General features: G+C 38.8%; 1 protein-coding gene across 5 annotated transcripts in view; it reads right to left on the bottom strand.

Annotated features, from left to right (window-relative positions):
- TRPM3 (transient receptor potential cation channel subfamily M member 3) overlaps positions 1 to 13,871 on the bottom strand; it is a 444,564-nt gene that overhangs the window by 111,816 nt on the left and 318,877 nt on the right. For all 5 annotated transcript variants that reach the window (XM_079790372.1, XM_079790376.1, XM_079790373.1 and 2 more), the window contains one exon: positions 10,246 to 10,318. In XM_079790372.1, the coding sequence (XP_079646498.1) occupies positions 10,246 to 10,318 (73 nt within the window). The remainder of the gene's footprint in view (positions 1 to 10,245; positions 10,319 to 13,871) is intronic.

Below are 13,871 nucleotides of genomic sequence, written 5' to 3'. Positions count from 1 at the left end.
AACACCTCTCTCCTATGTCGGAGCTCATGTTTCGTATGTTCCATGTTTTCTGTTTTGTTTTGTTTCCTCTTTCATTTTGGTGGGGCCCATGCTTCAGTAATTTCCAAAGAAGTGGTTCACGGGAATTGGAGTTTTTGACGACTCAGGTCCGGCAATGTCTTTATTCTACCTTCACAGGTGACTGGTAGATTAGATAGAGAACTTTAGATGGCAAGCAAATGTTCTTCCAAAATTTTAGGTCATTGCCTGATAGCATTTTGTATTGTTGTTGAGAAGTTTAAAACATTTGGGCTCCTGGTCCTTTGCATGTGACTTGTTTTTCTGGTCGAAAGCAATTCGAATATATTTGGTCTTACGTGTTCTGCAATATCATGATTACATGACTTAATTGGATTTAGTTTCACCTATTGTGCTGGTCACTCAGTGGGTTCTTATGATCTGAAAATGTATTCTGGAGTTCAGGGACATCTTTTGGAATTGTTGCATTGATAATTTCCTTGACACCAGCTTAGTGTTCAGTTGTTTATTTTTTTCCAACCTCTCTGCAAGGGAGGCTAGCATGCAAGAACACAAAATACTGTTCCTGCTTTAATGTTTTTTAAAATAAATAATCCTTTACTTTTGTTTTAGAGGGATTTATAGGAGAATAAGTAAATTTATGTGTTCAGTAAACTAGATATATCAAGGAATCACTATATATTTTTTTCTGTACCAAGGAAAGTTTAGCCATCATGGATTGTTTAAAAAACATGTGAAAAATAAGGGCAGTCTTTAATATCTGATACTAACCATAGATATGTCCAGGATGCAGAGCAAGTGTTTTGGATTCAGATTACCTGGGTTCTTGTCCAGACACCATCAATTTCTACGCGTATGACTCTGACCAAGATACTTAGCTTCTCTGTGCCTGTTTCCTAAACTATTAAATGGTGGATACTTATAGTATTTGCCCCTCTGTAGTATTGTGAGGATTAGATGAGTTAATACTTGTACTATAGTAAGTGCCATATTAGTTGTTATTATCATATTTACTTTTACTGTCATCACTGTTATTTGTATTATTAATGTAAACTTCACAAATCATGCTGCTGTCCTTTTGCATGAACATGTAATTTAGAATATGCGACAATTCATTTAATGAGTGAGGCTGATTCATTGCTCTCAGGTAGTCAAGGAAGAAAAAGTATGTTTGCATAGCTCTACTGGGTAGTCAGCAGTGATGACTTCTTCACCAGCTGAGAGTCACTTACAAGCCTTGGGTATGCAATTAGCTTAATGTGCAGATCACTGAGCCCACTGGCATTGTGCCCATCCTGAGGCTCGAGCAAGCCGCAGAGTGAAAGGGTGTTCTGTGTAACAAGAGGCCGGAGACGACCACCTCTGTCGTCAGAACTAGCTGCATGGTGCAGAGAAGGAATAGTGCGCCCGGGCATCTGCAGACTGGATTCTGGTTTCCCTTCGTCCAGACAGCAGCCGTGGTATCGCAGGGGCCTAGATCTTCATAGCTCTGCCCAGCTTTAAAATTCTACAGTGAAACAATCTGATGGACACGATCGTAACTTTGGAACTCTGCTAGGAATGGCCTAAGGCCCTGTGGTTCATGGTCCTTGCAAACACTTGAACCTACATGTCGCACCTCTCCTGCTGGTGATTATGGCCTTGGAGCAAAGAACATTATACTCTCATTCTCAGATGAGAAACTTGAATCACAAGCCCCACCCTCATAGTTACTACCTGTATGAAAGGAGCTGAAGAAATCATTCTCTCCTATGGGTTGGCACCAGGATTAGAGAGGGGATGGTCTTTGTTTGCAAAATACCTTGCAAAGCTGCTTAGGGCAGATAAGCCCTTCAGGGCTGGGGACCAGATAGTAGAGATGGACCACTCTGAAAGGCGGAGAGGACTTTGCTTTACTCTTTTAAAAAAATTGTTATTATTTGCAAAATATATTTTTATTGATTTCAGAGAGGAAGGGAGAAGGAGAGAGAGAAACATCAATGATGAGAATCATTGATCGGTTTCTTCCTGCACGCCTCACACTGGGGATTGAGCCTCAATCTGGGCATATGCTCTGACCGGGAATCAAAGAGTGACCTCCTGGCTCATAAGTCAATGCTCAATCACTGAGGCGTGTCAGAGGGCTGCTTTACTCTTAAAGAGGAAGCATGAGGAAGAAGCAAGTAGTGGGAGAATTGGGGGAGGGGAAGCCTGCGGGATACTGGGGAAGTCATGGATGAAGAATCCATGGAAAGTCCTCTGTATGGAATAGCCAAAGGATAGCAACATTGGAGATGCCTGCTGTTCAGTTAGAAGAGTTCAGAAGTAACCCCCTCTTCCAGCCGTACCTATATTTTTAGGAAAGTCTACTATGTCTATTAAACGCTTTGTGTTAAGTGAATTGTATTTTTGTTTTGAAACTGGAAGGGCTCACTTTTATATTTTGACTTCTATGATGAGGAACAGCAATAACACACATGAATCAGGAACCAGAAGGCAGGGGTGACAGGGCGAATTTAAGAATTTTAGGAATTTGTGGAGCTCTTGGGGATGATGCAGGACTTGCATTTCTGTGGATTATTGAGTTGAGAGGTTAGAGTCCGCATTAATGAAATTTCAAGGCGTAAGGAGGCCCCAGCTTATGTCTGGATTGTTTATGTGACTTTGGCTAGTGGTTGATAGAGCCAGACTCCACTTCTTTCTTATCAATGGATATTTATGAATGTCACCATATATTAAGAATTTTTCTGGGTGTTGGGATATAAAGGTAAAGAAGACATAATCCTTTTCCTCTGGAAACTTTCTAATTAGAAGGTGGAGTTTGTAACCAGGGTGTTAACACTTTTGAGCTTGCCTGGATATTCTTGGTTTATTCCAGTTGTTCTGATATAATGATCAATCCTGGCCACTTTCATGCCTAAGACAGTCTCAGCTTAGAGATAAATTATCTTGTAACAAATGCTCAGAGCTGTAAAGATTAGATAGGAAGGTGATTAAAATTTATGTGAAAATGCTTTGTGAATTGTAGAACATAATACAGATAAAGGGATTAAAATATTTAAGTTCTTTTATTGCAGTCTTCTATTAGAGACAGACAGAACTGTCTAGAATTGCTGTCTACTTGGTCTCTGTTATTGCTTTGAGATTGACTTGGATTTGCAAGGAAATAAATTTGCATCATCATCATCATCACCACCATCATTCAGATTATCATTTATTAATGGGATTTTTCCAGGCAAGTACTTTACTTGTATTATCAATTAAAATTGTTACAATGACTATGAAGGAGGTATGATAATTATCTCAACTTTACAGATTAGGAAGCAGATGAAGCAATTTTGAGGAATGAGGTGAAGCAATTTGTTCAATCAGGGAGTAGTGATGCATTGAGTATGGCTGTCATTGTCTCTATTAGAAGGCCCTTTGCAGGGTGGTCTCATTGTGCTAAGTCCCATACTGAGGATTTGGGGCAGCAGTGGAAGATAGGGTGGAAGGACTTTGTGGGGAAAGCCTGTGGCAATTTGGCCTTTACAGAATCATTTTCCCTAAGGAATAGATTTTTGGTCTTGGTAAAAAATGTTAAGAATGTTAATTGCTCTAAAAATTCTGCAGAGCTGGGACGGTGTGGTTCAGTGGTTGAATGTCGACCTATGAACCAGGAGGTTGAGGTTCGATTCCCCGTCAGGGCATATGCCCAGCTTTCGTGCTCGATCCCCAGTGTGGGGTGTGCAGGAGGCAGCCAATCAATGATTCTCTCTCATCATTGATGTTTCTAGCTCTCTCTCGCTTTCCCTTCCTCTCTGAAATCAATAAAAAAATATATTAAAAAATTCTGGCAGAATTATTCAAGTATAGGCCATTACAATTAGAATAGGTCATAGTGGCTTTGGGATGAGGTAGTAATAAGCCAGTGGCAGACATAAGGTTTTGGGACCCATGTTTGGATCTTAACTGCTGATGGTCAATCTGCTCTGTGTCACTGAAGTTAAAGATTTGACTAAAAGAATAAAGTAAACCACCAGGAAACAAATGCATTTGGGGAAGTGGCCTCATGCAGAGAAGGGCCTAATAAATACGTTGGTAAAGAATCTACATTGTAATAATTACATGATGAGTTTCATTTCCAACTGAAATATTTTACTGTTCAACCACAGTTTATCCCCATCCCATTTTAAATCTAAAATAAAGTGAAGATGCCACACATTTTGACTTTGCAGATCTCTTTGGTTAAAATTTCATCTACTTCCATTTGTATAATATTTAATAACTATGATAAGTTTGCATCTCACGAGTGATGAAAGTGTTAACATCAATGTCTCTCTCTTTTTTTTTTTGGCCTTAATAAAGCTATCCAAACAGTTCCAGGTTAAAAAAAAGGATATTAAAAGGAAAGCAACATGCAAGTGTTGTATTAAACTGCCTACACACAAGAAAGGGGATGTGAAAGATGGAACACATAATTAGAAATACTTTTTTCTCTTCAAAGTTGGGCCATAATTAATTCCCATAAAACCTATTCATGAGTCATCTGAGCTTAAGCAAGGTAGCTTCTCAGCAAATACTCCAGGATGTTAGTTGCTTATGAGATCCATTTGGTGCATAGAATCATTAGACATAAACTACTTCAGAATGTATTCCAACATTTTTATTTCACTAGGATTAAGTCACTTAACAAATAAGATGAGTTATTTAGCAAGACTAATTGCCTACTGATGTTAGTACTAGTTTGTGATAATAACTCTGCAGTTTGTAGTTCATAGAGTTGGAGGAGCATGCATTCAGAAGTAGTTTTGAAATATTAAAAATATTTTAAAGGTTTTATCCACTTTTATTTTCATTTTAGTTTTCTTAAAAGATATAATTTTGAAAAGGAAAATGGTTGAACATAGTGATTTTCATTGTTTGGTATGATCTACATTAATCAATGGCATTCTTGAAATTTTCCTGAAGTTAGATAGAATATATTGGCTATTCTTTTGGCATTTGACATTTTTAAATTTGATTTTTCAATTACAGCTTGCATTCACTCTTATTTTGTATTAGTTTCAGATTGGCATTTGAATTTTTATTTCAAACTTTTTTCTTTAAGGTTTGAACAAACTTACAAATGCATATCTTAAAAAGAAGTGTCGTCCTCTACTTAAGTACCTATAAGTAATTACTTTATTAGTATTGATTAGCATTAATTATGTCTGAAGGACTAAAACATGTGAAATAAAATGGTAGAAACTAGGTAATTTTCTCTGAACTGACTATATAAGATCATAGGGAAATTTGATTTCCTACAAATTATTTGTTGTTAATTCTACATTCATACCAAGGTATATCTCTTGCTTAGATTCTCCAATGGTATTTCTAATCATTTCTTCAATCAACAGTGATCAGCCATTATCCATGCTTATGTGATTTATACAGATACTTTATGCCAGTGGTTGGCAAACTCATTAGTCAACAGAGCCAAATATCAACAGTACAACGATTGAAATTTCTTTTGAGAGCCAAATTTTTTAAACTTAAACTTCTAACGCCACTTCTTCAAAATAGATTCACCCAGGCCGTGGTATTTTGTGGAGGAGCCACACTCAAGGGGCCAAAGAACCACATGTGGCTCGTGAGCCGCAGTTTGCCAATCACGGCTTTATGCTAATATTGCCTATACATGGTATTGTACTTTGATCACATATGTACTTGACTTTTATAGTTAACTAGAGGCCCGGTGCATGGCATTCTTGCACTGGGGCAGGGGCAGGGGGTCCCTCAGCCCAGCCTGCACCCTCTTGCAATCCAGGACCCCAGCTTCTGGCTGAGCAGCGCTCCCCCTGTGGGAGCACACTGACCACCAGGGGTCAGCTCCTGCAAAAAGGGCCTGCCTCCTGGTGGTCAGTGCATGTCATAGCTATCGGTTGTTCCGCCATTCAGTCGATTTGCATATTAGGGTTTTATTATATAGGATTCCATAAGATGCTTTCTCCTTTCCTATCAGATTTTCTTAGTTTTTAACCTAATACTTTCTTGATGAACAAGAACAGACCCAGAAACAAGGAGGCATGGATCAGACTGTCGGGCCTCGGGGGGAGGGTAGGGAAGGGTGGGGGTAAAGGGGGAGATCAACCAAAGGACTTGTGTGCAGGCATATGAGCCTAACCGGCCGTTAAGGACAACAGGGGGGTGGGGGCATGTGTGGGGAGGGGTGTGGGATGGGAATGGGGGGACGAGGACAAATACGTGATACCTTAATCAATAAAGAAATTAAAAAAAATAAAATAAATAAACAAAAAAAAAGGATCACATCCAAGAAACCACATTACATTTAGTCGTCATATCTCCTCAGGCTGTGACTATTTCTCAGAATTTCCTTGTTTTGATGATCTGGACAGTTGGGAGCATAGTGTTTTAAACTTTCTTTTAGTTCTTTTAAATTGTTTTCCAGAAAAAGAAGTAAGCAGTAAACTTTACATTCTCCCCATGCTGCAGATGAACTTCTTTATCAATGAAGATTAAACTCAAAGAAAAAGAATTTCTCATTTAGGAAGGACAGCAATTAACACATATTATACTTTAGTGCATGTATAGGTATGAGAGTGTACACCCACATCATTTGATTTCCAAGGTCAAATCCAAGGTGTACAAAAAAAAAAAAAAAAGAAAAGAAAAAGAAAAACATCGGGAGTAATTTTATCCATAGGAAGGGTCAAACATTATTTACAACTTCTGCTATGAGCCGATGTTTTCTGGCTTCATTAAACCTGGATCAAGAGATTTATGCTGCTGTATGAGAGACACAGATAGTATGAGGTGACTGAGAGAGCTGTTGGCAACATCTGATAGTTTAAGATAAATTTAGGGTCTTTTCCAGTGGATTTTTTTTTTTCTGGTTGCTATTATTTAGGCAGGGCCTGGCAGACAGAGAAAATAGGTGACCTTCCTAGATTCTTTTTTTTTTAATTGAGGTTATTGGGGTGACATTGATTTGCAAAACCATATAGGTTTCAAATGTACAACTCAACAAAACATCATCTGTACACTGTGCCACGCCTACCACCCCAAGCAAAGTCTCTTTCCATCCCATTTCCCCCCCTTTACCCACCTCCACTTAGCCCCTACCTCCTTTCCCTCTAGCTAGCACCACACCATTGTCTGTATCAATGCGTTATATATACAGGTTTTTTGGTTAATCTCTTTACCCTCCCTAGATTCTTGAATACATTTCCCATAGAAACTCTCAAGGTGTCAGACCTCCTCAGAGTAGGGTAGCCTGAGTTAGCAAGTAAGAATACAGGATTCCCAGTTAAGTCTGAATTTCATATAAATAATGATATTTTTTTTTTAGTGTAAGTATGCCCCATGCAGTATTTGGGACATGATTATGCTCAAAATTTGTTGTTTATCTGGACATTCATTGTGCTGTGTTTTCTCTGGCAACTGTACTCTGCGCCATCTCCTTAGGTTCCCCTGGGTGTGTGTGGCTAGGGAGGGGAGAAGGGAAAGGGGGAAGAAGGGTGTACAATCTCCAGCCTCAGACCACAACTCTCAGAGAATGGTTACATATGTGATGTCACTTATTCTCAAAGCTACCTCAGGCTATCATTTGAAGAAGGTATGGGCCTCAGATCTCTGTGACAGTATTCACTTTGCTCTCTTTCTCCATTTTTGAACAGATACTCAATAAGTCTGTATCATAAACAGTATCCTTTAATACATACAGATCCGGAAGAAAATAAAACCCAATGGGATCTGAAACAAGGGGCAGCAAAGGTAGACTTTCCCCAAAGCCACCTGGTTTCCTGTCTTCCCTCCCCCATGCCCCACGGGATCTGGATTTATGGACCAACCAGTGGTTAGTTTCATAGCTCTCTCCTGCTTCTATCTAACTTCTGGTTTTCTCTGATGATGGAGAGTAAGAACTGTGCTATACAAAGATTCCTCATGCATTAGATAACTGAAAACTAAGTATTATTGTAGAACAATTAAGTGTAAACAACATTACATGCTCAGGCATAATAAAAAATACATAGGAAGAATAATTTAACAAACTAAAGAATCTGCAACTGATATAAGTATGCTCTTGGCCTCTAAGAAAGTCAGCAAAAGTATGTGCTTGATATACTCCACAAACCAACTGGGTCAAAATCAGAGAGCATTTAAAAGCCTTTGCAAAATAGAGTTGACATGCCATAATCTTTTAACAGCATAAATTCCCATTAGCATCAACTGCTACATAAATAAGGTTCATTATAGTGATTAAAATGTTAATTTTTAGAGCAATCATAATTTCCTTTAATCTTCTATGGCAGTGTTTTATAAACTTCAGGTTATGACCCATTAGTAGGTCATGAAATTCCTTCAGTGGGATATAATCACATTAAAGATAATAAAAAATATAGAATTTCATCATCCAGAGTCTATGTACACATTAACTCACATACCTTAATTTCAGTTTTCTAAATATGTATGTGTAACTACTTGATTATAATATAAAATATATTCCTATGTTCTGTTATGAACAAAACAGTCAGAAAACATTACAACAAATAAATTCTAAGACTGATTTAAAGGAAAAGCACAATTTTAAATCACAAAATACTGAAAGAGGAAGAAAATATTTTCAATGGACGATATTATGATGGCTAATATGTTTTTTTGTTTTTGTTTTTGTTAATCCTCACCTGAGGATTTTTCCATTGCTTTTTAGAGAGAGTGGATGGGAGAGATTGAGGGGGAGGGAAAGAGAGAGAGAGAGAGAGAGAGAGAGAGAGAGAGAGAGAGAGAGAGAGAAACATCGATATGAAAGACACACTGATTGGTTGCATCCTGCATGCACCCCAACTGGGGCCAGGGGATTGAACCTGCAACCCAGGTACATGTCCTTGACCAGGAATCAAACCCAAGACCCTTTGGTTCATGGGGCTCATGCTCTAACCACTGAGAACACTGGCCAGGGCAATAGCTAATATGTTTTAATAATTGGGCCACTTCTCCATTTTGGTTCAAGGTGATATATATATAATGTTCCACGTCTTATTACCAATGGGATTGGAATGCCTTGTAGGTATATGTAAGTGAGGTCTATGAGGTCAAGCTGTCTGACCTTGGGCATATTACTAAATTTCCCTATTTATAAAATGGGCCTTGTAATGAACTGGTCAGAGTAAATGAATTTATACATCGAATGCATCTAACACAGTGTTGGGCACTTAAAAAATCCTAAGTGTTAGCTATCAGTTTTATTATGTTTTCTTAGTTTATATAAGACTAGAGGCCCGGTGCACAAAATTTATGTACTCAGGGGCATCCCTCAGCCCGGCTTGTGCCCTCTTGCAGTTTGGGAGCCCTCGAGGGATGTCCGATTGACATCCCTGGGGAGCGGGCCTAAGCTGCCAGCCGTGAGCTCAGGGCTTCTGGCTGAGCAGCGCTCCCCCAGTGGGAGTGCACTGACCACCAGGGGGCAGTTCCTGCATTGAGGTCTGCCCCCTGGTGGTCAGTGCACGTCATAGCGACTGGTCATTCTGTTTGGTCTATTTGCATATTAGCCTTTTATTATATAGGATTAGCAGATACAGAGAGTTACTTGCCTCAAACTTTTAATTTTGTCTCATAAATGGAGAAGGGGGCCCAGGGTATGCTTTGTGGTTCAACCCATGCACGGTCCCTTAATTCTTTTGCATGTATATATTTTTTAGTTCACTGGTATCAAACGCTTTAGAGCAGAGGTTCTCAACCTGGGACACATGATATACTTTATAATGCTCAATTATAAAAAGTACAGTAGTCTACTTTTTTGGTTTCTTTCTCTCTTGCTCTAAATGGTTTTAGAAATTTTCCATTTTAATGTATTATGATATCTCTATGTCTATCACCTATCTATCTATCTATCTATCTATCTATCTATCTATCTATCTATGCCAAATTAAGTGATTTTTAAAAGTAGATAGGACAATAATTATTAAATAACTTCAGTAACTCAGTTTCTTACATATTACAATAGCCTGTTAACTTTATGTAGTTTTATGATTCAGTGGACATGACTGAATTGTAGTATACATAAGTTTTATGAACTTGAGTCATTCTATAATAGCTAGATTATAGAAAAATTTAATAGCAGTAACAGTGTCTTACAGGAGAGGTCCTTATTCATGATAGGTTGTGTCACGATATCATATGGATTTATATCCACTATTAGGGTACATAAAGCTGCTATGTTAATTGATTTAAATTATTTTTGCACTCTCTGGACACAGCAACTCTTACCTTTGAGCAAAGCTGTCAGGATAGCTAAATCAATGTCCTGGTGTCCTTCTGATCCCATCCGAAATACTGTAATCTGCAATGTGAGACGTGGCCATTAGCAATGCATTTTTCCCCCAAGAGAAATTAAATCATTGAGACCATATCTGAATGCAGACTATTTCAACATTTTTAAGGCAGATTCTTAACCACAGGGAAAGCATACACAGCAAGTATTCAACTAGAGGGCTCTGCAGTTCACGGAGAGGGAGATGCCTCAGCAGCCTCCTAGCAGAGACCATCTTAGGTAATTGCATTGATTACGGTGACAACGAGGAGAAACCAGAAACCAAGGAAAATGTCCTCTTCTAACCTTTCAGTTGTAAAATTAAAACTTGCCATATTTACAGAAATGTGTAAATCATAATGTAAATGATGAGATGAGTAATTGTTTAAAAATAGTGAGTTAGTATGCCCTTCAGTAAATGGCCCTGTTATGTGTGTATATGCATGCATGTGTATGTATGTGTGCAATATATCCATCCCTACACTTACTCCTCAGCAATTGTTACTCAAGGGTTTCAATGTTGTGATGCCTTTCGATCCTTCAGTTCTTTCAATAACCTTGAAACATCTTGAGAATAATTAAGTAGTATATCCAGGGGAGAAAATTATTTTCTGGGGGAAGGATTAATACATGTTGGATTAACACAAAGTCCCCAAATAATGCTTAAGAACAATAAAGACTTTTTTTTCCAAGTCAGAGGGAAGCTACTTAAGGAAGCCAAAAGATTTTTAGAATAGCTACATTGAATTACTATTGTATTCAACTACTTTAGGCATTGAGTTTCCCGTCTGTAAATGGGAAAATAATAGTGCTTGCCTATTTCCAACTACATAAGGAGTAAACTTGATAGAATTTGTTAATGTATAATTCTAAGTTTTTCTACTATCGTAGATAAAATGGACACAGAACCATCAACTGTTAAACTATCAGCTGCCTTAGAAATTTTTTGGTCTATTGCCCAGAGAAAAAGACCTAATGCTTAAGGTCAACAACTAGATAGAAAAACAGCTGTGGCTGGAACTCAGTAAATCTCACCTTTTTGTCTTGTGCCTTAGTCTTTGGGAAAAAGTGAGGGGAAGGAAAAACACCATATGAGCACTTGTATGTTGTCTAATTCCTTTGTATCAATTTATGTCCTGGGATGATTATAAGGCAGAGATTTCAAGACGAAATGCCTTCACAGGCACTTGAACTAAAAAATGTAAAAAATATAGAGAGCCAGACAAGATCCATTTAGGTACTGTGTTTGGCTCATGGGTCACAGTTGAGACTTCTGGTAAGACCCATTCGGTGGAGATGTGCCCCAACTCCATAAGATTTCCACAGAAATCTGCTTCTGTGCAACCCTAGTTTGGCCAAAGTGCCATTGGACATTGCCTCAAATAGCTCTTGATGCCCCCACAGAATCCACCTGGGAGATGAGAGGCACCTCTTATCTGCTCTGCACTCATAGGAAGTAATTTTGAGGTTTCCCTGGATTAAAAACCTGGGGGCAAAAGTGGAATTTTGGCTAACTTAAAAATATATACATATTTATTGATTTCTGAGAGGAAGGGAGAGGGAGAGAGACATAGAAACATCAATGATGAGAGAGAATCGTTGATCAGCTGCCTCTTGCACACCTCACACTGGGGGATCAAGCCTGCAACCCAGGCATATGCCCTAACTGGGAATTGAACTGTGATCTCCTGGTTCATAGGTTGATGTTCAACGACTGAGCCATGATGGCTGGGCTTGGCTAACTTTTTTACTCTTTAAGCCAGGGATGGTTATAGTCTGAAAGACATTATTATATACCAAGCTGTTAGCAGGCTGAAGAATCAGGATAACATCTGAGCTCACCGTTTTAGAAGAATTCAGAAATCAGGCATCAAATGGAATTCCTTACACATCTGACCTATTGGTCCTGCAGATGCCTAAGTTTCACCGCCTAATTAGAGGTCACATGTCAGATGCAAATTCTTCGGAGGCAGCAAATACATAAATTATATTTATCCTCAAATACAAGATTACCAGGCCATCCTAGAAACACATTTGAGGAGGGGGAAGGAAGGTGTATAGTAAAATCTAAAGGATTTTAGGGTGGGGAGGTGGAGACATGGGTATATATGCTGTTGTTTGTCAAAGAGCCTGAAATGAAATTGTGTGCCAGAACTTGGCAGTTTTTTTTTGGATAACTGATGGGAGGAAATGGCTGCCCACCTGTCCCTATCCCAATCCTGGTGTGCTCAGCTTGAAGAACCCAAGGACTCTAGAAAGAGGGAAAGGAAGCACCAACAAATGTCTGGAGGATCCAAAGATGAAATTTATTTCATAATGTTGCCTTGAACTGACCTGAAATATTATGAGTTCATTACTACTCTAAAACTATTTTATTTGAAATTTAAACATTTAAAGTACGAATGACACATTCGTATGTCTGCCTCAGGAAAAAAACAACAACACAATCAAACAAGAAAAGCAGAGTTTTCTCCTACCACTCCCCTGTGTTGGCAGAGATTCAGAAAATCAGGTGGGGATGTGAAGCAAAACGGTAGTTTTGATATAAAATTCCTTGTTTTCGATTTGTCATTCTTCAACAGCACTGGGTTTATTTGCTAATATTTTATTTAGGGTCTTTGCAACTATGTTTGCAAGTGAGGTTGTCACAGCTTGACTGATTTTGGTACTCGAGTTGCACTAATTTTCACCATGAATTGGGAAAATTTACATATTTAGTTATGTCCCAGAACAGTTTACATAACAAAGAATTTGGCTTCTGGCAGATGTAGTAGGACAGTTATAAACTATCTAGCACTGAAGCATTTTTAGGGATAGATAGATCACATATAGAAATTTTTCAAGTTATTGATCAATTTAGATTTTCTGATACTCCTTCAATCAATTTCATATATTTTCTTAGATAATCAAACATATCATGTAGATTTTAAGATTTATTGATATGTAGTTATACTTAGAACTCTATTATCTACACTAATAAAAGAGAAACATGCAATTTGACCATCACTCCACTACGTCCACCAGCCAATCAGGAGGGAATATGCAAATTAGAAGGACAAATATGGCAGCCGCCCAGCTGCTCCAGGCCTGAAGTGGCTGGGCGGGGCAGGACGCCTGCTATGAGAGGGAGGGCGGGGGGCGAAGGGATCTACAGGAGTGGCACTCCGGCAGGCCGCAGTGAAGAAGAAGACTGCAGACTCTGGAGTCTGCAGCAAAGACGAAGATGGAAGACAGCAGACTCCTGCCTGAGTCTGCAGTGAAGACTGCAGACTCTGGCTGGAGCCTGCAGCAAAGGCGGCAGACTCCGGCTGGAGCGAAGGCCTGGGTCCCGGGTGCCGGAGGAAAACTGGTGCTGGAAGCCAAGGGAAGGAAGGTCTATTGCACGAATCTCTTTGTGCAACGGGCCTCTAGTTATTTAAATAATTTCCTCTATAATAGAATTATATGGCAGTTTGTTCATTCATTTTTACTTTTCACTTGATCAAAATCATGGTCATTTCAAAGAATCAGGTTTTCATTGTATTGTTCAATAGCATTTGCAGCTTTGCAGAGTAATCATAAGCAAAACAGATACTTCCATTTT

Source organism: Cnephaeus nilssonii (assembly GCF_951640355.1).
Source record: "Cnephaeus nilssonii genome assembly, chromosome: 14".
NCBI lineage: Eukaryota > Metazoa > Chordata > Mammalia > Chiroptera > Vespertilionidae > Cnephaeus > Cnephaeus nilssonii.
This window is presented reverse-complemented; position numbering and strand designations above follow the sequence as displayed.